This window comes from Anser cygnoides, chromosome 4 (assembly GCF_040182565.1).
Source record: "Anser cygnoides isolate HZ-2024a breed goose chromosome 4, Taihu_goose_T2T_genome, whole genome shotgun sequence".
Lineage (NCBI taxonomy): Eukaryota > Metazoa > Chordata > Aves > Anseriformes > Anatidae > Anser > Anser cygnoides.
The window spans coordinates 27,535,093-27,561,612 of record NC_089876.1 but is presented as its reverse complement, the minus strand read 5'-3'; the positions used below and the strand labels follow the sequence as shown (position 1 = coordinate 27,561,612).

Genomic DNA, 26,520 nt, shown 5'->3' with positions numbered 1-26,520 from the left:
GATGAAGCAGCGGGGACCACGTTTGGCTCAGCTCGGCCGTGTATTTGCGGGGGGGACAAGGAGCGCGGCGGTGTTACAGCGGGGGGAGGCACGGGGGTACACGCGTGCAAGGTGCTTCGCCCACCCGCCCGCCCTGCTGCTGCGTCGCGTCGACTCCTCCGAAACGCCGGGCTCCTTCCTCGCACCGCTCCTGCTGCGCTCGGGTGGACGGGGGCCTCCTTGCACGAAGACGTACGGTCATCGGGATGCGTCGCAATGGTACTTTTTCCTTTTTTTTTCTTCATTTTTTCGTAATTTTTATACACGTTTGAGGAAACACAATGGCAACACACACACACACATCACCTCATACGATGGGAGCAGCTGGAACAGCGGTGGGCCCAGCCCCAGGCGTCACCGCGGTGTCGTGCCTAAAGCGCGGTCTGCATCGTCTCCACTGGAACCGAGCCGTGCTCCTCCGCGGTCACCGTGCCGTACGAGGTGTCAGCCACCTCCTCTTCTTTCAGCTTCTTGTAGGAAATATCCGTGTCTTCCTCTTCGCCGAGCGCCTCTTGTTTGTAGCTGTCTCTCCCGTACATCTTGTACGCCAGCACAAAGAGTCCCGCTTCTGCCGACTGAAACAGCGCGTACAGCAAGGGAAACATGTACATGCTCCCTATGAGCTGCGGGGGGAAGGTGAGTTTTAGGATGGCCGTGCAGAGCTGGACGTTTTGGCACCCTGTTTCCAACGAGACCGTTCTCCTGCAGTGCGGGGGCATTTTAAAGATGGTGGCTAAGCCGTATCCCAAGGCGTACCCCGCCAGAGGCATCAGCACCGCGATGGCGTAGACGGATGCAGGAATGTGTGCCATCAGGTCTGGTCCCAGCATGGTCCCCGTCAGGATGAACAGGATCACCAGAGTCACCAAGAGGGACCACAGGGAGATCTGGCACAGACACAGACATTGACAAATGACACAGGGGTTATTAGTTTAAAAGCAACTAGAGGCTTGACAGAGAGTGAATTGCAGAGGGTGGCTGTGCTGCTGTTTCTGTTTGCTCCTTGCCCAGGAGTTTGGAGGTCTTTGCTCTTATCCCAGGAAGGGAAGGGGCTGAAATTGCCCCTGACCATTTTCCTTCAGGGTGATTTGATGCAAAATCAGAGCAGTGGGCTTGTGCTGCCCGTTCCTTTCACCGCAAGGCCATTTTGCCCTCATGGTCTGGGGAAGCGTGGCTGTGCCTGCGGTGGGGTTCCCCAGCCCCGGGTGCAGCGGGGACAGGGGGCAGCCTCTCCTCGGGAGCTGAGCCTGCACCCCCTGCCCTTCCCCTGGCTTTCCCTCTCACCTCCACCACTACCTTCCACCACAGCCCCCCCCCGGGGTGCCTCCCCGTCCCCGGGGTGCCCCCCCGGGCAGCCTCCCCCCCGGGCCACCCCGTCGGAGCCGTCCCTACCTTAACCAGCAGGTCGGCGGCGCGGGGGTGCCGGTAGCGGACGAGCACCCCCAGGCCGATGGGCAGCAGGGTGCTGCCCAGCGTCAGGCTCACCGCCCCCAGGGGCAGCAGCTGCACCAGCGTCGTGTTGATCCAGTGGCGGCTGTACACCCAGAGGCACAGGGGCATCAGGAACAGGGCCAGCAGCGTGGACGAGGCGGTCATGATAATACTGCGAGCGAAAGAGACGCCGGATCACCGCCGGATCACCGCGGATCACCGCCGGATCACCTCCCTCCCCCCTCCCCCCCCCCGGGGTATTTCAAGACGGGGCAGGGGGCTCGGCAGACCAGCCGAGCCGTGCCGTGCTGTACCGTGCCCCGACGCCTACCTGAGGTTCATGTCCCCGTCGACGAGCACCGACATGAGGTTGGAGAGGTTTCCCCCGGGGCAGCAGCCGCACAGCAGCACGGCCACGGCCGCCACCTCGTCCAGGGCGAAGAGGAGGGCGAGGAGGAAGGCCAGCAGCGGCATGGCCACGAACTGCCCCAGCAGCGCCAGCAGCACCCCCACGGGCCGCCGCAGCTGCTGGCCCAGCTGCCCCAGCTCCACGGCGCAGCCCAGCCCCAGCATGGTCACGCACAGCGCCAGCCCCACCAGCACGCTCAAGCCCTGGCTCAGGGAGCGGTCCCCGAGCGCCCCGTCGGCCCCGGCCGCCGCCGGGGGCTGCTCCGAGCCGGCCATGGGCGCCCCGACGAGCCCCGGGGGGGAGCAGAGGGGGCGCTCAGAGCGGGGCGGCGGCCGGAGCCCGCATCCCGCCTCGGCTCGGCTCGGCTCGGCTCTGCTGCCCGCCGCCTGCCGCCGGTGTCGCCGTGCCCACGGGGGGCCGGGCCGGGCCCCCCCCGGCGGGGGCGGCGTCTCTCGGCGCGGCCCCGACGGCAGCGCCCCGCGGCCAGCACCGCCCCCCGGCCCCGCAGCGCGGAGGGGCCGCGGCTGGGGGGGCTCCGCAGCACCCCCCTGACCCCCCCCAGAAGAGGCTGCTGTACGCAGGCGGGATCCCAGGGGGGTTGGGGAGGGGCGAGTGGCCGGACCCTGGCACCCCAAAGCGATCTGAGAGGGGGTACAGTGCAGGCGGGTATAAAATCGTGCCTAAAGTGGACGTGTTTCTACAGCCTCATACCCTAATTTAATAATTGTGCCTTCCTCAGTCCTTCAAAAGCAAAAACATTGCAGCAGCAGCATGGGAAGCGAGGCTGGAGGCCGGTGTGCAGGAGCCTCCCCCCCACAGGCTGTGCATCCCTGACTCTTACACTGCACCCTGGCACCGTCTTTTCTTCTTTGCCCCAGCAATGTAGAGGGGTCACAGCCACGCTGCCACATTACCACTCCTGGGTGCGACTGGCTGGCAAGACGTGCCTAAGGACAAAACCACAGGGAATGGCAAATTTGCCAAAACGATGCCAGTTTAATATTGTTCCGTCCGTGTTTGTTTCCTTGTCATTAGCTTAAGGAGAGCACAAGGAAGATGAGTCATTGGAGCCAAACAGCCAAATAGGATCCAGCCTGCTTCAGTTCATTCATATTTCGGGCTCCGTGCTGCTAGCTGAGGGGAGCACAGGGTCAGGGCGGCTTTCAGAGCCAACAGCAGCCTTTGGACTTAGTTTTCAGGTCCAAAAGTGTTTGTGGTGTATGAAGCGTGCTTTGTGAAGTGTTACCACTACTGTTCTTATCTCGTCCTTCACATAGCCAACATTTGGCTCCACCGCATGTAGTTCAGTTGCGTATCGCACCGTCCCCGTGCCATAGTGCCCACGCCATTTCCCTGCTGCTGGAGCAGAGGATCACGGCATGCGACCCGAAGCTGTGCTGGCTGCATGGGGTACAAAGGCGGCAGCTGATCCAGCAGGTGTGAAGGGCCCAAACCCGCCCTCCCATGTTATCTGCCAGCAGCACTCCCCGGGCTGCCCGCCGGAGCAGCTCTGTTCACAGGAAGATAGTTTTATGTCACAACATGCGACATGTCATGGTGGCAGGAGGAGGTCACCAGGCCCCAGGAACCCAGCTGATGTGCCTCACTGATTGTCAGCCCCGTGGGTCCCGGCACCCTGGATGGCACCTCGCGTATTTTCACATTGGGAGCGTGGAGTGAAGAAATGTTATGTCTGGCGCTGAGCATGGTTATTGTCTCTGTAATTCGCTGCGGGCTTTCATGATATGTCATCGTTACGGTACAGTCTGGAGCCTGGAGTGGTATTAAGTCGTTCTGCAGCATCTGGCTGCGAGGCAGCCGGCTCGCGCGTAGTGCACGCCGCAGCGTACCTAAATCAATGGGTAATTACTTCTCTGTTTTCTTTTGTGGAGAGCGGGAGAAAACGCGCTAGCTGCCCTGGTGTTACAGGAAGTACCAGATCGACTATTAGCGTATAAAAAGACCTGGCATATAAAACCCATCGTATATCATTCTCAAATTATTCCTCATTATTCTGTCTGTTGAAAATTGCGTGAGCGGATAAGAGATAGTGAGAGCAAGAGGAGGGAAGAAAAGCAGTCACTGACATACATGTGTGTTGCAGCTTGTAACTTTTAAGGATAATATTGCCTTACATTATTCACAGAAGAGGCTTGATTTCTGAAGGAGAACAGGCATGCTTTAACCCAACGCTGACTGTACTGTAAGGAATGACCAAAGCTGCCTTGCTGTTCATTCAGCCAGCGAGTGCTCCAGCATGACGTGTGTGGATGTCACTCAAATCATTTGCTTCCACAAAAAGTGCCTGGCTTAGCCCCAGGTGATTGCGAAGCTGCAGTGATCGCGGGCACGCCGTGAGGTCCCTGCAAGGCAGTCACTGCGGTGGCAATGCCCGTCGGCGGTGAGGCCACCGAAGAGGCTGGGACATGGCCCTGTTGTGACCCCGATGTTCGGGCAAGGCCTAGCAGGAGTCGTTGGTGCTTCCCAGGGGACGTACAGTGCTGTTCCTACTTTACGTGCTGCTCAGTCGTGCTGTGGATAGAAATAGTGCCCATCCTCTCCCTGGCATGGCCGGAAGAGACAGGGCCTGGCGGTGTGCGGCGTGCTGACCAGGAGGGAAACCTACAGCCTACAGGTAGGCCAGCTCCACAAAACACATGCTCCTATTGATGTTTATAACATAGATCCATTGCGGTTATTTTTTTGTGGCTTTGGAGAATTAGGAATCAGGGTTTGTTTATGTGGAGACACTGCTGATTTTGATGGTACTTCCATGGTTATTTTTGTGCTGTAAAGGCTGCGTTGGCTGGTGCTGGGATGAAGCAGGGCCCTCTCTGACACACACTGCCCCTAGGGCGGAACAGCTATGACAGACCTGGTTTCCTTAACCCAACAGCAGGGCTTGCATTTTGGGGTGGAGGAATTTGGGTGCCTGTCCCTTCCCACCCTCCTTCACAGGAGCCGTCGCCATGGCGGGGAGGCGGCGGCAGGAGGACGGCAGCGTGCAGGCTGCTGCAGGCCTCACCAGTGGCACTCGCCCTGGCCCATGCGAGTGCCTTTTCTGCTCTAGAGCCTCTCCTCTTCAGTTCATCCTATGCCTGTTTTGTGACGCTGCCTGGCCTCACAGCTTTCCTGGGGCCCTGGGGGCAGCACCCGTGTTGTCTCCTTGTGCCCACCAGAGCATTTTTCTCTTCATATGACCTCCCTATTTGTGGTAGTCCTGTCCCCTTCTCCTTCTGACTCCTGTTTCAAATCACAGAATCACAGAATCACGGAATGGTTTGGGTTGGAAGCAACCTTAAAGATCACCCAGTTCCAGCCCCCTGCCATGGGCAGGGACGCTTCCCACCAGACCAGGTTGCCCAAAGCCCCATCCAGCCTGGCCTTGAGCACCTCCAGGGATGGGGCATCCACAGCTTCTCTGGGCAACTTGTGCCAGTGTCTCAGTCCCACTGGTAGTCTCCACTCTGTTCCTCCCATGAGAGGAATACTCTGACATTCTTAACGTCTGAGATATTATTAAGTCAAGGTGTCATGGAAGGGAAAAATCTGGGCACAGCTTGAACGCATTAGCACAAGCTTCGATATTTGGCTACACCATCTTCTTTGTGTCTCACTTGTCTGCTTGACTGGGTATGGATCCTTTCACTAAAGCTCAGACCCGCAGATTGTTTCTGTGTTAGCAGTCCAGGGCAGAAATTATTATTGTAATAAAACCGTACTGTTATACTTGGTGTTCCCCCATGTTTATTTTTAAGGAGCCTCAAGACCATTAATCACCAAATGAAGTACATCAGAACTCAGGTTGCGATGTTCCAATAATTCACATCAGGACTAAGTGTTTAGAGCTACGTGATCTGCCTCTCAGAAACGAGATGAAGAGATCTTTTGCCAGCCGTCCCATTATAAACAGGCTTCTGGCCCATTTTCATGGAGGACTAATCCCGTAAACTGATTGTTGATGGACATTTGTTGAGGCAGCTGTATGCCTGCAACTGGAAAGCAGTTATTGGTAGCGGACATTCAGATGTTGCCTTGGCGAGTTTTTGTTAGCAACTAAATGTTGCATGTGAGATACCTTTACCTGAGTTCAAATAGGAAACCATTCTGCCTCAGGCACTGCTCCCTTCTGTTGCTGTTTGTGATCTTTTTCTTGAGTCGGAGTATTATCAGGATCATGATGAAAAAGCATAATAAAATAAATGACCTGATGACTAATGCACAGCTCAGTCCAGAAGAGCCAGAATTAGCATCCTGTCCAGCCAGGCAAGATGAGGCTGCCTCAAAAGACGCAGGATTCGGCCTTAAAGACCAAGCGGTGCCCCGTGCCACAGCTCTGGTTTTGTGGGGCTCCCCCAGGCAGACCAAGGGGGAGCGTGGGCACGCTCTGTTGTCCGAGGGCTTGGGGCATCCACCTCCCCACATCAGCCACAGGCAGGAGTCGAGTTGGGGGGGGTTGAAACACGAACTCGACGTGCTACAGGCACTCGTTGAGAAGAATGAGATGGATGCGGCACACTGATAGCAGGATGTGCAAGAAGTGATAAATGGTGGTGGGTGGGGATGTGCGTACAGTCACTGGCCCAGGCCCAAGCGGGTTTATAGGCTTCCATTACCCATTGAAGCTTGCAGCCCCCCTCTTAATTTCATATGCAGGAACCTAACCAGTGTTAGGGGCATAAATCAAATGAGGTAGAGCACACAAATGTAGTCTTGTGCCTGAAAAATCTATTTTTTTTTTGAAAAAAAAAACAAAACGCCAGATCAGAGTAAATGACACCAAGTCTGTATTGTCCTACAGAACAGTTTAAATGTCAAAAAATACAGAAATAAATTTAATAATACCTACAGCATCGTTTGCTTTATGGAGTATTAATCTAATTGAAGAAAGACACCCCAAAGAGAAATTATGTCCCTCTCCTGCCAAAGCTTTCTCCATATTAAAAGGGATGTCAATGGTGAGCCCCCGTGGGAAAGATAGGAGTTAACAGTATTGATAACCTATCTCACGTTACACAAAGAAATCTTTGCCCTCTGTTTTCACTTGTATTGCTGCATGTAAGGCTCCTAGATCTGGGCTGAGACAGTGTTGTGTGACAAGCTTTATAAACATAGACTAAAAATGCTGCTTGTTCCACTGGCAAATTTTTACAGAATAATAAAAATGAACATCTGCAGGGCTGATCCAACACAGACTTCAGAACAGGTATGCTGTTACCTAAATTAAATCTCAATCTATCTACAAAGAAATCTCGGATAAATGGGAAGAAATAAATCTCAAACATGATGGTAATCTTGTAATACCTGTCCTAGATAATGTTGTATATGAATCCCGTGAAAATAGGCTTGACACATTGGGTGTATGGACTCTTTTTAAAACTGTGATGAAGTAGGAATGTGTTTTAATAACCTAAAGAATATTCTTGATGTTGAATCTATGGTATTAGTAGGACTGCCATGTTGCTGCAGGTAAGGAAGATGTACTCTGGACTTTGTAGCCCTGTTGATTTGCCAGGAAGATGACTTTTGTCTTAGTCAATGAAATGTTTGACTTCCTTTTTGGGGTGCATGAGCAGAATGCAGTGTATGAAGCATGGAGTGGTATTTCTTCCTGCCTGAGGTGCTGACTCTACGACTAGCTGGAAGTGGTGGCTTTCTTCTGGGGTCTCAGCTTCAAAAATAATTTGGATAAATTGAAATGTTTAAAATGCTAAAAAAAAGTTGGTTGAATTTGGAAAATGGGCCCTACAGCAAAAGGTTGGCGCTCTGTATCCAAGGTGGGGCTGCTGGATGACTTTGCCATGGTCTTTAACTACTTGTAGGTGGAGAAGATTGCTAGTAAGAGCAAATAGCCTTTTCTATGGTCATGGGGAAGAGCACAAGTAAATCCAAGCTTCACAAATGGAAGCGAGGCGAGTCCAGAGGAGGAAGAGGGTGTAGGACTGCATGGGTGGGTGTTGGATATCATGCCATGCTGCAGGCTGACTTCTGTGTTTCGGCTGCAGGTTGGCAGCGTTGTCACTGGTATGCTGTGTTTAGCTGCTGGCTTGGATGTAGCAATGCCAGAAGTGTCACCTGGAGCCACTGCAGGTCTCCAGTCCATGCAGCCCCCGGGACGACTCCCCTCATGGGCAGCCACCCTGCAGATCCCTGACTGCCAGCCCATGCCCACGGCCTCACCAGGGGTGCAGACAGACACACCAACACTGCCCGTTGTCAGCTACTGCACAAAGGGGTATTCTTTGTCTGCAGCCAAAATTAGCAAAAATTCATTTCTAGGACAGGCTAAATTAAAAACCAAACAGTTTTATAGTAAAATCAAAGCTATCCAAAGATTCAATCTACTGAAAGCTTTCATTAACCTTTGTGTTTCTGTGCTGTTTCTAAGATGTGCCAACTTTTAAATGAGATGTAATTGCACTTTTTTTTTAATTTGACATATATATAAAGCTGAATATATATATATATATCTTTCCAGCTAAAGAATTAATCAAATCTGCGGTGAATTTGTGAGTAGTTTAATTTGTCTCAGGAAATGTAATATTCTTAAGTGTTTCTGCCATCTCTAACATCAGCCAAAAATGTCCAGCCTAGGGGTTACGTTCAGCTGCTTTGGGGTATGAGCGATTAGAGAGCAGGAATAAATTGAAGTAGCTTTGGAAAATAACCTGACAAGAGCACAGAGCTGCAATGCGTTTAAGCTGCTGTAAGGCAGATTCAGGTGAGATATGGACAGGGTAAGCAAAAAGCAAAGGTACTGAAGCCTGGGACCAGCTGGCCTGGGGAGGCTGCAGAGGTCTCCCAGAAAAGGCCGGGGACATCTCCACGGCAGGAGGTGCAGGTTTTGCCCTGGGGTGGCATGGTGGGATGTGGTGGCCTCCTGGTCTCCAGGTACCTGAGCCTCATCCTCCTCCTCTGTGAGCCATCAACGCCAAGCTGTGTTGGTGGAACTTGGCACAGGAGCACGGCGCTGGCCGTGGAGGAGGTTTAGGTCTACCTTGGCACTGAGTAAAGTCTAGCAGGGCTATTTCAGACTCTGTGACATGTATGGAAAACAAAACAAAGGAGCAGTCCTTGCCCTAAATCATAAAGACTACTCTACAAGACTGAACTACCAGGAATGGCAGTGAAGTGGTCAGTCACAACATCTGGCAGCTCTAAGAACAAAGGGTGAAGTGCAGGAGAGACTCTGAAATTTCTCTTTCCTATTTCAGATGAAGTCAGACACCTGTATGAGTGGGGTGGTTTTCCTGCCCAGCTCTGTGCTGCTTTATCTTCCCTCAGACTGGAGTGCTCCTGGGATAAATGCAGCACTTAAATTTACATAGGACTCCAAGAAGAGTTTTGCCTAAGTTGAGGGTAATGCAGTGAGTTGAAACCCAACCATACCTAACTTTGGAGAGAAAGCTGCAGCAAAAGCAAGGACACCCTCTAGTGTTTGGAGAGGACTGAGAAAACAAAAGCAAAACCAAACAAACCAATCAAGCAATATTTATGAGTTAAAAAGCATGAAAGACAGAAAAATAGGATGGCTAAAAGCAGAGTGCATAAATGGTCTATAAATGTAATCCATCTGGGTTTTGACTTTTGAGATGAGGTTACTGGTAGATTTCAGCAATTCGCTTTGGTAATTAATGCTATTTAATTATCTTTGTAATTAGGAGGATGCAGGAAGTGGGAACGTGCTGATAAAAACAACCTGCTATTAAAAAAACCTAGCTTGGTGGGGGCACCAGCACAGAAGAATGGGATTGGAGTGTTAGAACTGGGCTGAGACAAGCACAATGCCCATACAGGCCACGGGTTCTGAGACCAAAAATGAGAACGACTTTGTAATACTGTAACTATACCATTGAGGTATTCAGCCCAGATTTAGGAGCACCGATCTGAAGTGGCATCTCTGTTGAGGTAAGGAAAAATGAGGGTTAGAAGTCGGGAGGTGCTGCTGTGGTGCAGCAAGCCCTGACCAGCAGGTTGTAAGGTGGTTTGGAAGAGGCATCTTCTATTTCTCCTGCTGCCAGTGGTGCATGAGGCGTGATGGCTGGCGAGCTGCAAGCCCTTGCACATCAGCCTCCATCTCAGTGCCTTGGGCTCTTGCTTGCTAATCTGTTCAAGCTCTTACGCCATGCAATATGCTTGCTATTTATCCTGGAGTGCAAAGTTTCACGTAGAGATAAACTGTAGAGGTAAGACCACCAGATAACCCTTAAACCCCTGCTTTCTGTTCAGGAGAATTTGTAGGCTGAATTTGCCAGACCTGAGCAGAGAACTATGCTGTACCAAAGCTGCTCTGCTCCTGGATGAGAGGACCGAGCTAGGCTTGGGGGCTCTGCCATATGCACATCGTTATGTTCCTCAGGATGCTCGTGTACCTGAACGCAGCCTGGGCAATACCATCCAAGCTCAGTTCACCTAAGCCTGTGTGAATGGCAGCATAAATACATTAACTAAGTCTTTGTTGATTTTTTTCCACCTCCCCCTAGGAAGAAAAAATTCTGCCGACCCTGACATTTACAGTAGACATTATCTGCTCTGTGACATTTGGTATTATAAACTGCGGTTGGCCAAATTTCCATTCGTTACTTACCCCGCTGCCATAGACAAGGTACGACACGAATCGCTGACCCTTTTCTCCAAATAGCAGAGCACCTGCCCCCTCTCCGGGCACACAGGCACAAGTGGCATTGATGAAGGGCTGACCCCAGGTACATAAGGGCAGCGGGATCAGAAATTGTGGCAGAGCAGGGAACTGAAGGAGTGTCCTGTATCCTAGTCTTGTGCCATAATGATTTTTGTGATGCTGAGGCCAGGTGACAGCAGTGATGCCACACTGCTGCCGCTGACGTCCAGGCACTTCTTGAAACGGAGGGGAATCAGGACAAAATTCTCCTTATTCAAGTCAGCTGAAGCAGTGGTAATGGTGGTTTTATGTCTGCATTAGCCCTGGAGTGGATGGACAGAAACAACATAACCTTGCTGTAGGCTCTGTGGTTGGGTGAGTAAAGATAAACGGACAACCACAGAGCCGAGAAATTAGAGGCTAAGGCAGGGACTGAAGAGCAGAGGGCTTGCCTGATGTCCTCACCCACTTTGTCCCAGAGAGGAGACTCCAAATGGCAGCACTTGCTTCAGTTTCATTTCTGAAGGAGGAACATGAAGAGGATTTGTCACAAGCTATGCCTGTCCTGCCAGTAATCTTCATTCAAGCAAACAGAGCTCTGCTTGCAGAACAAAGATTATGTAGCAGATATTACACCAGGGGACACCTCGTCTAGCCCCGCAGCCTGTCTGTCCGTGGCCAAGGTGCAGTGCCTGAGGAAAAGCATTAAATACACCTGGATGTATTCTGTAATTCACTGTTTGTAGCAGGTGTGGATGACGCACTATGCTGATAAATCACTTTGCTGTTAGGGAACCATTTGAGCCACCTGTGCCTTTAACCCTGCTGAGATCTGGAGCTTGGTTCAATCACTCCATTGAGTTTTGTGTCCTGCTACTGCTTAACGTAGTCACAGCTGAGCTGATCATCTAATGTGGAGGACAGTGATGCACAGCATAATTGTATGACATACCAGGGCTGAAAATACCATTGTAAAACAGTTCTAGGGAAAGTGAGCCCGAAGGAATCTTTGCTCCTTTCAGTTCAGGAATTAACAGAAGACTCTCTGAGGAGAAAGCATCTTTGCTATGCTGAAGGTCTATGTAAAACGCGTATGCTCCAGGGTGCTCATCCCAGCCTCATCTTCCTGGAATGAGACTACAGACGGGCTACCTGCAGGTGTCAGTCTCGTACTAGAGAATGGCCAAATACAGCTTTTTTTTTTTTATTTAAAGAAATCTCATCTCACACTTGTTCTAATTAATAAGTAACAAATAATAATATACAAAATAGTGGACTACACTGGGATAAACAATTAACAGTGACCCTCACTGAATTCTGTTAAACAGATTTACCATTACACACACCCAACCTAGAAGTAAAGCGAGCTTAACCATACTGATGCCTCATGACAAAGAGGTGGCATTCATACTAGGGAAACAGGTTTACCAAACCTGACAGCTGTGCTATTGCTAGATTTGTTATATAGCATCTCCCCTGTAATGACCTGCATTTTAAAAGTCTGTGGAAAGCCTGTAGATCAGTTATTCCAGTCACCTTACTCACGGTATTTCTGAACTGTGAAGTTCAAAGACTTCTAACCTACTGCAGTGGTAGAAGAGATGAGCAATGAACTACCTTCAATACAAAGGCAGTAATTGATGACTCAATGTGCAGCAGAACATGCAAACTATTGCTTACGTTGCTTTGTGGCAAAATGCAGATTACACAAAGTCACCAAACACAAAGCAAACATCTTGAAGTTAAGAAGAGTTGTTGGCCAGCACTGCTCTATACTTAGACATTTACACAAATAAATCACTGGCGTGAAAATTCAGAATATAGTTTTTCATGTTACTTGAATTATGTGGTGTCCTTCCAGAGCAGAGGCCTCTGTGCACAATGCAAGTACTTCAATCTACCCATGAAATCACAGATGTGCAAATACAGCATTATACTCTCTTCATGAATTGCAGGGGGCAGTAGCTAATGTTGGTAAGTATTGAAAAAATGAGTACAGTGCTTGAAAAGCAGACTAACCAATAAAAAAAGCCCAGATCTGTAAAAACAGTACCCTTTAAATATGTAAAAGATTTTATGAACAGTTTGTTGTAAAAAATAATGACCCAGGAAGTATTTTGTGGTAAGAATATTTTATATATATATTTTTACACTTTTTAACACTTACAAAAACATTCAAACACAAAAAAAAAATTAAATAACTTTGGAAGCAGAACAAGTCTTTCTGCCTACATACATACAACAATTCCGAGCTGTTGGCACACAAAGTAATCCACATTCATAAAACCCTTACTACTATATCAAACATAAGTTAAGTAAATCATAGGCACTAGTTTATCAAATCCATATTTCCACACTTCTGCAGTAATCTCTAAACACAGAACCCCATGATTTCCTGATATCAATAAACTGGTAATGCACAAAGGCTTTCTAGTGAACAGACAGTCTGTGTTTTCAGGAAGTCGTTAGCTGTATTCCAGGGGGAGTAGAACGGCAGAGAAAAGAATGCTTACAGAACTGAAGCTGAACTTACCCAAGTGATGAATTACTTAACTTAAGGAAACGTATTACAACAGTTTGATGCAGCCATGGTAAAACCCCAATATTGTCATCTGAACTGAATCTCAAAATTTAAAAGTCTATTAAGCGTTTAATAAAATCCACTAATTAAAATTAATTTTTTTTGTCAGTGAAGACTGCAGCATTGCTTTATGAAAAGCTGAAATGTTAGAATTCAGACTTTTATGGGAATAGGCGCATTTGATCCCTTCTGCTTACTAGTTACATGATACTGACTAACGTCCATTACCTGCGCCGCCAAGTGACACGAGGCTAGATAAGTGCCTAGGAGTGGTCTACTGGTGCAAGGTAGTTTCTTTACTTCTGCTGAGATCTTACTGAATTACAGTATATTTGATACCCCGACTTCAAAGTCTCAGCACAGATTTTGGTCTGGAGTGTGAAGTCGCTCATCAATCCAAAACTTGCCTACAGCTGCTGGAGTAATTAGAGCTGCAAATCAGTCTTCACTCCTTCCTATTTGGCTTCTTCCAACTCAAGTAGTATTGCATGGCTTTTCATCCAGGAATATGCTAACGCTAGCCTAAAATTCAAGTGCCAGAATTTCAGGGTTAGTTATCCTCTTAGTGGTGGGAGTCAAAATACACCTGCAGTTCCAACCTCAGATACTAACGGGGCTGAAGGCTACCTACCGTCCAATCCAACTTTTAGTGTTCGTCAGTCATTGCACAAAGGATACCATTCACATTCCGTTACTTCATCAACTGTACATCCAAAATACTGAAAAAGCTTCAAGCAAAATCCCTTCCATTTAACTAGTCCCACCCAATACAACTTTTGTTACAAATGTTTGCATGATGTCTTCCGGAAGAGAAAACAATGGTTCAAATGGTAATTATATGAATGAGTTGCTTTGAGCAAAACGTGAATGTTAGAATAAGTCAGAGCCACCGGAGGAATTTAATAGCTTGTAAACAGACATAGCAGGTTTCATACTCTGTTACCAGTAATGTAAGATACACATATGTAAGGCAAAGTACATATTTAAACACACTTACATGGGCAATATCTTCTGTAAAAATATTTACAATTTAAAATAAACCAATTTAAGAAATGGATGAAAGTAAAAAAATAGGATACAGAAAACTCCCTCATACCATGGAACATCACCTAAATGAATATCATTTGGCATCAAGAGTCAACTCATTACCTTAAAATTTGTATGTTACAAGTGCATAGTTGTGTTTCCTTCTCCATAACTACCAGCATTTACAGTTGTGTTCCAGGCTGCAAGCATAGTGGTATGGTATTAGAACAAATTAACATTACTACTTCCTCTTTCCTTTTCAAGGAAACCTGCTATAAAAAAAAGTTTTCCCCAAATAGCGTGCCATGTGTTAAAAATGTGGCTACAATAGCAAAGGCCATCTTTCCTGAGCCAGAAACTTTAAGGTTAGAAAGATTGTACAACTGATACGAAGCCCTTTTGGCAATCAAACATATAAGAGCATGTAAAGCTGATAAATCAACATCGGAAAGATGCAATCTATACTATTGCGTTTGTGTACGTCTGCTACATTCAAACCTTCAATGTTAATAAAAGCCATGGCTACTATTTACTGTTCTACCTAAGCCTCCAGAGTAACTTCTGATTCTTTCTGAAGGATGTACGTACCACTTTCCCCAACGAGAATCTCAAACAATTGTGAAAAGCATGTTTTGTTAGCACTGTAGCAGTCTGCAATCAGAACACCCACTCTGATTAATGTGGTCTTGTTTTAATAGTACATATTTACCAATCATTTTGCTGATTTAAAACAGTCGAAAATGAAGTTTTGGACAATCTAAGTTGACTGTTATACTTGCTGTTTTTCAAGATAGGCATTTCTTTGGCATTCGTTAGGTTTTTGCCCAGACATTGCCCACTGTCATAAATGCTCAAATTGATATATTTTTAGCAAGCAAGCAAAAAAAAAAAAAAAAAAACCAACAACAGAACTGAGAGCAATTTAATGTGAAAGTGATTGTATGATCACCAAACATCTGATGTTAGATGTCATTAAAGTGCTGCTTTATAATCTCTGCCAGTTTGTGCTAATTAGAGACAGAGAGGTCTGGAATTTTTACAAATCCCAAAAGTCACATCTGAACAGTCTGTATAATCGAGCTGTCTGTTAGTCTGGTGAGGAAGCATCCATGAGCACTGGAACTTTGCATTACACTTTGCAGTTCAATAGCAGCCATCTTTCCAACTTTCGTCTTTCATGTTACCATAGGTTTTAGGAGTGGGTAATGATCTAAAATAAAACGAGATATCTTTTAGTTTCATACATAACTGCTGAAGTCTCCATCTATAATACATAAGATCTTAAACATTTTGTAAATAAAATATACACTTTGTTCATTTGCTTCTCTGCAATAGTTTACTTAACATAAACCCCAAAGCATTTTCAGTTTATGTATTATGTCTTGACAATTACCACATCAGATAAACACATGCATAACAAGACAGAAAACTTTACTGATTGATTTCCTGCCATTTAAAAATAGACATTTTTTTCCATGATGTATAAACAGGGAAATCCTCTTTCAGAATTCATAGCATTACATTTTGCTTACATCAAAATTTTGAAGTTCATAGATACTTCATCACTGTATCGTGTATAGATACGGTATGCTGTATACCTAAACTTTCCAAAACAATAGCTGTGTAATAAGTGAAACACTTCTCAGACCAGTTGCGATTTGGACAACCACGCTTTGCACGTTACAAATTTCCTGTCAAAAAACAACTGCTGTTTATTACATGAAGTTTCACACTGCTGACAAGAGTGCAAAACAGTCAATATTGTGAGAGTCACTTGTTGCTCCCCTGCCCAGCACTTACTGCAGAACAAAATTCCCCCACTTTGCCATTTATGGATGTCTCATCTTTTCTATAATACTGGAGACCAAGTGTTTATCCTTTCTGTTTAAGGGGATTCTCAACATTCCTCATGGATGACTGCTTCCTTACATCGTATGGCTTCCACTTGACACCTTCAGTGACAATGCACACTAGCGTGGCATTAAGAGCCATTCTAAGTGCACCACTACCTTTTATTCTCCTGAAGACAAACTGTCCGTGTAGACTTTCCAGCTAATAAGTAGTTTCTCCTGTGGTTGCTTTCCAGAACTCTGCCATTAAGCAACTTCTACTGCAGGGTGCTAGCACAGAGGTTATGTTTGAGGTGGAAACTCTCTTTTGTCCTGTGGCTTAACTGCACTGATATTTACGGTAAGTTTAGAATATACTATGAACGCCCCCTCTGTCCTTAACATGTCTTCCTTCCCAAAGTTTCTAGCTGCCCAAGGAGAGAAACTGTTCTACTGTGGTGTCATTGCTTGACAAATGGACTACAAGAACTTCAACAATTCTGACTTCAGGATGTGCCACTCAGTGGTACAAATGGATTTTCACTTGCCAGCTACATTTTGCTAATTTTTTTACCGCAAGAACAATTGCTTATTGCCTTCTCAGTCCAGACTACGACACTTATTTACTTAGTTTGGTATCTTTTGTTATTCATTTCAGCTTCACTCCTTCATCTTTACATTCTAATTCAAGAGTCTTTTTCTCTCAGTTTTGCTTCAACTCTATTTTGGAAACACATGCAAATGGTCCACATGGAGGTCTCCATTTCCATCATTTCTAAAGACCTTGACACCCAAGTAAGAACCGCAGGAAGGACCAGCAGACATACACAGTGTACAAAGTACAATATGAAAACTTCACATCAAGACTGCCTTTCACATACTCACCTGCGAACAGGCTGTGCAAGTTTGCTACGAGGCACTGGGATGCCCCCCGTAGAAGGGGCACTGGGTCTGGGTAAACCACTCCTCATCCCTGCTGTCCCTGCCGGTCTGGTAAGAGTAGTGCTGTTAATACTGCTGGCAGGGCTTGGCAAGCCTGAACTCTGAGCCCCAAGAGGCCCTGGTGAAGAACTGCTGTGCGTCAGCTGTGTGGCTTCTGGAGAAGCAACAGAACTGGGTCCATGGTTACTAAATGCTTTCACTGGTTGTCGGAGAGCTAGGGGAGATGGTGCTGCAGGGGAGCGGAATTTACTTGAAGAAGGTACTGGAAAATAAAATACAGAAGTTACTTTCAAGCTTAACTTACCGTATAGCTGAAATTAAAAACAGGAAATGATTTTATGTGAAAATTCAAACAACATGGAATGTGTAATGGAGTACAGCCAATCAAGCAGCAATGAGAAACAGGAATTCAGATGTCCTCTTTGTCATGTGTTTTTGATATTATAATTCTAACGCTCCATTTACCTCCTATGAATATTTATCTGGATTTGTAAGTAATGCTAAGGCTCTAACCATTATAACCATCGAGTCAAAAGAAACAGAGGTGAACTTATTTGTTAACAAGAAATTTAGCTGCTTCAGAAACGTGTACTTAATTTCCTTCCCTAAAACAACACATTCAAGAATACAGGATTCTAATGTGACATTTTTATGTATATTTCTGCTTCATCAATTGCAACGATGAAGCTCAGAGAGTAGGGCATCTTAAAGTTTCTTTTATGCTCTTCTTCTTGACCAGGTCCACTGCATTGGGATTCACCTCATGATATGGTCAAGTTCAAGATTTACTGTCCAAAGGTGGAAAAAAAAGGTCAGCCAACTCCCCAAATCAAAGAGACTAAGATGCAGCTACGAAACTTGTATCAGACAACTGTGACAACTTAGAGCCTTCCTCTTCTTATAAACATTATCTGAATTATCAGTATAACTAATAGCTGAATTCAAATACTTTGTGTCTGAGTTAGTATGTAAAACGCACGTCTTTACCAAGTCCTTCCTTGGAAAGGTTAATAAGCCAGTAAAAACCCATTTATAGGGTTAGACCTACTAGACAGCATACTGTCTGTGCAAGCCCTTCATCCAAGGTGCACACACAAACGTATGCCACTGACATTTTATTTTTGTACAACATATCTATTTCACTCCATCAATAGCAAGAGTTCTTATTTATTACATACACAGGAATTACTTATGAATTTTAATAGACAGCTGGCAATGAATGACAATTGATCTTCACAGCAAAATACTGACTAAGAGAATATTCAAGTCCTTTGGTAGCGCCAAATCTTCAGCACAGTTCTTTATGAGTATCCAAAATATTTTCAAAATATGCAAAAATTATCAATAAACAGAATACTTGAATCTACTATAATACTAATGCATCTTCTTAATGGATTTTCACCAGCTTTTCAAGCTGATTAGGGTTTTGGTGGGATTCAGTAAGAGCTGGACAATCAAATCAATCAAGAAAAGAAAACAAAACCACATCTACATTAAGTGACCTCGCATGTACTGTTTTTTCTTCTATGAAATAAACTTCTTTACACAGAGACAAAGCTGATTTCCTCTTTGACAGATGTTGTACATAAAGAAGATGGTCGTTCACGTAGCATTTACCATCATTTTACAAGACAGATCTAAGAACAAGAGGAGTAAGAGAAAAAGAGACTAGTGACTAGTGTCAAGAACACAAATCCTAAATGGGGTACAGAGGAAGCAGTATTTTCAGGTTGTATTTTGACACTATCCCTGTTAGGGGATGTCCGGGAAGATTAGTATGTGCCTCATTATAGATGTGAATTGGATTCGATTCCTTACTGGATTATCCAAGAGGGCCTTTCCACTGACAGCAAAATCAAACACAGCATGGAGCCGCACATGGGAAAAGCTGACAAAAACGGTGCTAGAGATGTCAACAGTACATGACAATTGGTAAGTAGCAAGGAGAATAAATGAAAACCCTTAAAACAAAAACCTTGGTGTAAAGCCAGATGATGGATTACGGAAAGCGCTAACATCAGAATGACCGGACAAGAACGGTGGCAAAGTACTCCAAGGACTAGGACAGATGACATATTAGAAATTTTGCTGTAAATGTGAAATTGCCTGTAACGCTGGTGTGTGTAATCAAATCTGCAATTTCCAAGTGATTCAACAGTCTAAACATAGGGAGCTTTTACCACTAATTTTCTCCTCACCATACTTGCTGGAACACAAATACAGCACCATGCTAGCAACTGACCTGCTGAACAATGCCAGCCTGTAAAAACTGAATTCAGCTTTTGGGCCTGCTAATGAGAGTTCAGGCACTAACCTTCACCATGGGGAATAGGTTTAAGGTACGAAATACAAGTAATGAAAACCTGAAACTGAAGAAAGTTTGTCACTTTTCCAGTGAAAGCAAGTATCAGCAAATTAGTTCTGTTGTTGCCCAGTGTTGACCATATTTTACCATGCTTCCAACTTGAGCTGTCAGCTCATAAGATGCTTCCTGTCAGCACAAGCATTGCAGGCATTGCTGAGAGCTGTATTCATCCTTTTACATAAAGGAATTAATTGTCTTCCAATGTGCAGTGATCTCCAAAGCAGTCTACATGATGCAATCATTGGCAAACCGCCTAATAATTTTGCTCTGCATGTGAAATCTTTTTTTCTTGGAGCAGTTTTGGATATTTAATAAAACATGATTTGGCCTATTTGTAAGAGAGGATTAAAAAGAGTGAGGTACTGCCTTAGTCAAATCCATTTGATGTTGTATAGCCATCTGCAGTATTGAACTGGTAGATGTTTAATAAAAACATGCAAGGGTAGTGTTTAACAACACTATACAACTCCATCCCCTTAGAAACTAAGCAACTAACTAGAACCAGCTACAATAAAACCTGTGGCAATAATAAAAACTCAGCGGCACTGTGCAGTCACAACAGTTAGACTTCCCACCCTCTTGCGATTCCGTCCTTGACTGCGGGCAGGGAGCAAGTGATCCCCACCTGACAAAGTCGGATTCTGTAAGCCTACAATCATCTGGATTGCACCACAACTTGAAACCAGAATCAATTCAGGTGCAGTTGTTTAATAGTAACCATTGCTATGAAATGATTCAGACTGGTAACAAAATTATTGCTCATAGTAATCTAGTCTTTTGAAAGTTGTTTCATTTCTGAATAATGCTTCCACAATCCCAAGAATCTCCTGGTTAGATGAGAAACACGAAAATCAACGTATCAAGGACTATAAAATAGCAAATAGCTGAAAAGGCCATGTTGAGTCCTAATTTTCAGTGACTCATGACAAACTGGAACGTAACTGACAGTGGAATGGGTTCTGTTCCTCCCTCTTTAAGGTATAATAAATTCTTGGAAACAGTATAAACTCAAAGACAAGTAAATTTATATACATTTCAACAGCTCCAGACTAGGCCATCAACATTGTAAGTGCTCAAGATAACCAGCTGACGGCAAAGGCATGGCCAACTGGAAAGACAGCGCAAAAAGATTTGCAAAGGAACAGAGATGATGGTCATATGCCAAAGCAGAACACTGAGACAAATTTTCTGCGTTTGGTAAGAAATGTCACGAAGACCGTTAGAGACCTCCTATTAGCTAGGTGAATCTGTTTCAAAGTCATTATACTTTGTTATTTCAGGGGAAGACAGGGCAATAAAACTTTCTGCATGGAATGAAGTTGACTTGAAGAAGTTAGCATTGTTAAAGCACTGAAAGGTTTTTTATTATCCACCTTCAGTATGTGCATGAAGGATTCTCACTATTTTTAAGAGATTCTAACATATATATATATAAAATGAATTGGTCCCAAATGAAATATTTTTAAAATGAAATCATCTAAGCTTGTAATAGGCAACAGGACCAACTACACTTGAAACCAAACCCATGAACTTGCTTTTATCTTGGCAGTGAAATTGAGGGATTGTCACATACGATGCTGCCAGCATTAATTACAAATCAGTTAAAACTTGTCTAACTGGATCGTGTACTCTTCTCAAAAATAAGTCAACTTCAGCCATTAGCAAACTGGGATATTATATACAATAGACTCCAATTCCTTGAGAGAAAAATACTAAATTATTATATGTTGGGGATAATCATCCAGTTTTGAGAGGAAAAGAGAAAGCACAAGCACATGTGCACAGGGGCACAAAACTCAACATTATATGCTCAAGGATGAAGTTGCTAGCATTTGTTTCCAGTGCAAAGTAAAGAAGGATATTTTCATTTGCCTGAATATTGTTTGAGAATCAAAACAGATTTTTTACAAGTTTTTTTTTTACAACTTTATGTTACAACAACAACAACAAAAAAAAATCCGAACGTAGCCCTGTGAATATGGACTCAGAAGTCTATTTTTCTAATCCAGATTTACTGATTAAAGCTAGAAGTCACCAATCCTTGGATTTTATCCCCAGAGCTTTTTCTTTCCCTACATGATCCAGGGACATATTTTTAATGTTTAGACCAAAAAGTTAGATACTTTGATACAGCAAGATCCACTAGTTAATCTTAACATGCAACAGCAACTATTAATCTAGAATGTGTGCGATTCAATGCAGGTGAACAGTTATCTGAGATCTGCTGGAGCTTGATAAGAGGCTGTAAGTTAATTACCTCCTTTTGTAGATGGAGTTTGAAGAAACTGTTTGGTTTTGAAGGCAGCACGAGGCAAATTTTTCTGCCTTTGCAGAGCTGTTGAAAGACAAGAAGTGTTATATTTGTCTAAGATAAGAAAACTAAATTTACTGGGAATTTCAAAATGGCATCCGCTTGTGAAGCATCAAGGAACAGAGTGAGTAAAACACTCAAAAAGCTGTTATGACACTGGAAGTGATGCTTTGTTTTTAAATGGTGCTTGCTCTTAATGGCAAAGAGTTACAGAGGAGCGTGTCAGAAATTTTGCAGTGCGAAATGCGCAGATTCTGTAAGAGTAAAGCTTCTTGCAGGGCAAAAAGCCCAGAAAGGCCAAAAAAAATTTAAAAAAAATAAAAAAATTACACCAAAGGGAGGACAAGCCACCTAGCAAACATGCTACAGCAATATGAGTGCAAGATTAGATTAAAAAAGATGAAATAAAGTGTCATACTTGATCTAGCAAGATTAAACTTTTCATTTTAAAGTAGTTTTCCAAAAACATCTCACACTATACAAAAACACATCTTATTATGAACATGATCATATCAGAAAGCTATAGCAAACATAAGCCATTTGGAGAGATGTCTGCCATTTTTTTTATCTAATGCTACACAAGAGAACTCAAAGACATAAAACTGAGAATCAGCAGCTGCCAACATGTGGACAGTGTGCCAAAATGTTTTAATTGCTGCTATGTCCTGTCTTTTTTCTAGTAATGCTCAAGGTCCAATACTGCCTTGAAACATCCTCACTACCTACCAGTTACCAAGAGAGAAGCCAATGTTCCACGAGCCGCAGAATCTTGGCAAAGAGAGAACTATCTATTGCCAGAAGGAACGCATCGATTCAGCATATTTTCACTGCAGCACATTTAAGGAGGGAAGAAGGAAAGCAGTCAATGAAATAAAGCTGTGCCTACACAAAGGCTTGTTAAAATCATAATGTATGAAAAAATCACCTCTGCTCACCTCAGTGTACAGTGGTTTTTTTTTGTTGTTTTGTTTTGTTTTTAGCTGATTACACTAATGAGGCTTATTTCCACAGTGGGAGGGAAGAAAGATGGGGGAACAGCTGTGCACGAAGAGCCTAACCCTGAGCAAGGAAGCTCAGTATTCCCATCACCAACTGGTGAATGCTATAAAGAAGGCAGAAGGAACAAACAGAATCCTAATAATATTAATTAATCCTTCTTTTCTAAACTTGATAGTATATAATTGCCACCACCTTTCCTATCCTTCAGTCAGTATTGCAAATTTGCAATATTTTGTGAGCTATAAAAGAATTTCATCGTGTGTTTTACTTTCATTCTGAAAATCTAAGTGGTCTATTCATGTTGATCTTAATAACTAACTAAAACCTGTCGTTTTCAACAAACAGCAAAAAGGAATAAACGTGTCTATAAACATGATAAAATGCTGCCTGTGGCTATTAAGAAAAAAAAATCATTCCACTAACTAGAATCTAAATGCAACAAAGCAAGAAGCAGTATCCAGTTCTCATTCAACTTCTGGCACATGGTCTTGTCATAAACTTTTTTTTTTAAGGCTTACCCATAAGCAGCCAATTAAAGGCAGTAAGATGTTTAAAAATGACACTTCCTAGACTTGTTTTCTTAAAGGAATTTAGTGAAGCTTACCACTGGCCAGAGTCTTTCTGTGCACAAGTACTCCATAACACCATTTTTTACTGAAAATTTTTTTTTGTTCACCACACAAAATCAAGAACAGCTTCTTCCTTCAATATTTATGATCTTGAATTTAGTTTCTCCTTAAGTCATTCAATTGGATTTAAATATGCTACAGTATATGGCACTAAGTTCCTTCCCCCATCATTATTTACACTCCTTGCAAGTCAGAGATGCGGGATGATATGGAAAGAATTTAAAATATATATATAAAATTCCTTCCTTCTGAATGGAGACGCCAAGAAAGCCCTCAACAGCTAAGCAATTATGAGCACTACACCACCAAAAAGAACTTCAGGCAGGGCAATTTGAGTAAGGCTGCGGAAACATGCAGTTTGAGGTAAGCATGGAGTGCATGTTCATCCACACTATTTGCTGCTCTTGAACTGCTCTGTATGCTATTATATTACCTGTCACGAACGGTGCAAGCTGAATATACGTAGTTATGCTTTTTTCTGATTAACTGAACCGGAATACTTGGTTTCCTTAGAACAATCACTTTCTTCTTTTATTCTGAATATGCCAAGCAGCTGGACCTTGGCAAGCAGATTACAGTGACTTTACCAATAATTTGTACAATCTACAGCTTAACTCTTTGAAAAAGCATTATATTTAATTCTGCTTTAGGATTTCACATCCCTGTGTTAATAAATGCTAGTTAAATACAGAAGTATCGTGCCACACACCATCCACAACAAAGCACGTAGCTCCTATGTGGAAGCCACCTTTGAAGTTCGATAGCTTTGCACAATCTATGTGGTGTAGTACCTGAACGTAGAGACTTCTCCAATCTGTAACACATTAAAGTCTAAAAGATACCTGTTCCTTGGAGAATGTAAGTATTACCATACCTTCCAGTGTTTTAAGGTGAAAAATATTTATCACCTTTCATATTCAGAAATCCTTTCTGCATAACAGCACGGTGAACCAGATGTAAAGGAAGATTCTAATAGTTATAAACTAATATGGAATTCACTCAGTCAATCCCTTTTCAAAGAAAATTTGGATTTTTCACTAAATTACAGCTAAAACTTGTAATACCAAATGTCTTCACCTTTTACAATTGTATGTACTATAAGTATCTTTCCTCTACTCTTTAATCAGCCACGTACAATTTGCCTATGTAACCGTAACAGGAATTGTCTGTACAGAAACTTACTGGATTCCTAACTCATTTTTGAATGCCAGCAACCATAGCAAGTTCAGTATTGCAGCCACAGCAAATGTGCAAGTAAATTATGAACAGCAGATCTTTGACAAAGAGAAAAGTAGTGACCTCAGGTGGCAAGCCAGCATCCTTGCAAAGGTAAGCTCATGCAAAACTAGCAGGTATGAAGAAGCTTTGAATCCCAAGACCCGGAAGTCATTGCCAAGGGAAAACAAAAATTTGCTGCAATTTAACAGTGCTTTGTGCAAGGTGACAAAATATAAAACCAATAAAACAAAAAGTATACAGGAAAAAAGACACAATTCTGTATTTTTTTAATACAATGTACAGTTTTGAGGAATTTTTTTTTAATCCAGGCTAAGCAAAGATACTTACTCATTGACTTCATACACAAACCGTTTTACGATTGTCAATAGCAAGACTCTGACAAACATCTGTAAGAGCAGGGAAACTGTAAAAGCTAGAAATCTGCGCTTTGTTAATTATACTTAACTTACACTGAAATGTAAGTTGGCCTAGAGTGGTTCATATCTGGGGAAAGATTCCCATAAAAAGCAAACAAATTTACCTAATAGTCTCCATGATTCTCAATCCATCCAGCAGTTGGAAAAAAAATTATATATGTATAAACATAAGTCATACTCCTGCAATGCAGTAACTCAATTAATACTGAATATCGAGACTTTTGCTGTCTGATCTTTCCATAAAGTTTCACTGTGAATATACTTTTAATTTCGGAAATAGCTTTCTGACCAGCTAAGCTGCCCTCTTTGCTTTCCCCTTTCAAGTTCGCTCAGTTTTAAAACACCAAATACAACCTGTGCAGATTTGCCTACAGTATCACACACTTGGGACACACAACCCTTACATCCAGTCAGAGTCACTATGAAGATAGAAATTTTGTAGTCTTTGGCAAGATCTGTATTCCTTATTCTGTACTTAACTGTATTTGGTTGTATTTGCCCACTGTTTTGAAAGGACTAGTTAAAAAGGCCAATTGGTACACCAGTATGCACTTACTGTTCAACGGGTAAAAATAAAATTAGTTTCATTCACAGATATTATCTTACATTACTTTCCAAATATTTAGATTACTGATGAACTTCTGTAGTTCAAAGCTCTACAAATAATGATATTCATAACCTGTTCTTCCTTTGAAAATGTCACACAGTCTTATTCATTTTGAAACTTGTTTTAAAATAAAATGGTCAGGAAACATTTAAACAACAGGAACTGTCAATATTGACATATAAAGAAGCACTGAATATTTAAGTTTCATTTGCTTTGGCTTCTTTAAGGTCATCGTTGTTAGGAGACTTGAGAGATTAGCAGCATTCTCATATCAGCAGTTCACTTTTAGACAAACTAGCAGGCACTAACCCAGCACTGGGCTAATTTGTTTCACAGGATGCAGGTTCACCCAAACCTTTACCGAGAAACACTGCCACTTGAAAAAAATAAAATCTGCATCTGAACACAGAATTGTCAGGTGACAGAACAGAAGAAGAAAAACTGCAAATGAGAGTTAAAATTGCACGAATGATTTCAGATCAGGTTTCACTAGTTAAAAATAGCAAAACCCAACTGAGATAAGTATTTTGGTAGCCTGATACATTTTTGTGGTCTGAAAATAAAACTCAACAGTATAAGGCATTATACCTTCTGTTAATCTCAGAAAATAAATGGTTTCTGAAATGTCTAACACTACTATGTTTACACTCTTTATAGTGCTTTTGTATATGCTTTTAGGACAGTACAAATGATACTTTAATTAGAGACCAAACATCCCTTGAATATATTCAATACCTGATTTCTTTTACCAAAAAAAGAAATTTCCAGACAAATGTGATTAAAATCAAAATTAGCATTGCCAGTGTGGCAAGCAGTGTTTCTCTGTGCCATGACACTGGAAAACATCTCAGTACCACCACTCGATTCTAACATATATGCTGAAATGCCACAAAAGTACTTACTGGCTGAGGCTTGAGGTTGAATGCGAGGTATTCCTCCATTTGGCACTTGGAAGTTTGAGTCACTTCTGCTGTTTTTCACAGACTCAGCTTGGATATTAGATGTCCTGGACAGGTTTGGAAGACTACGCCTTAGTTTTTCTGTATGAAACAACACAACGATATCACTATATGTAGT

General features: G+C 43.5%; 2 protein-coding genes across 4 annotated transcripts in view; both read right to left on the bottom strand.

Moving 5' to 3' along the window:
- Window positions 1–27: 27 nt before the first annotated feature.
- SLC10A4 (solute carrier family 10 member 4) lies at window positions 28–2,305 on the bottom strand. Its single transcript, XM_048072892.2, has 3 exons — window positions 1,802–2,305; window positions 1,432–1,642; window positions 28–926 (listed from the first exon to the last, which is right to left on the bottom strand). The coding sequence occupies exons 1-3, from the start codon at window positions 2,152–2,154 to the stop codon at window positions 411–413; spliced, it is 1,080 nt and encodes a 359-aa protein (XP_047928849.1). The 5' UTR covers window positions 2,155–2,305; the 3' UTR covers window positions 28–410.
- Window positions 2,306–12,612: 10,307 nt separating this feature from the next.
- Window positions 12,613–26,520, bottom strand: part of SLAIN2 (SLAIN motif family member 2) — a 35,986-nt gene continuing 22,078 nt past the window's right edge. The window contains exons 6-9 of one of the 3 annotated variants that reach the window (XM_013172814.3): window positions 26,346–26,483; window positions 21,500–21,577; window positions 16,821–17,139; window positions 12,613–15,316 (exon numbers count right to left, since the gene is read on the bottom strand). In XM_013172814.3, the coding sequence (XP_013028268.3) occupies window positions 15,250–15,316; window positions 16,821–17,139; window positions 21,500–21,577; window positions 26,346–26,483 (602 nt within the window). In that variant the 3' untranslated portion in view covers window positions 12,613–15,249. The other 2 variants (XM_048072890.2, XM_048072891.2) reach the window with 2 other exon arrangements.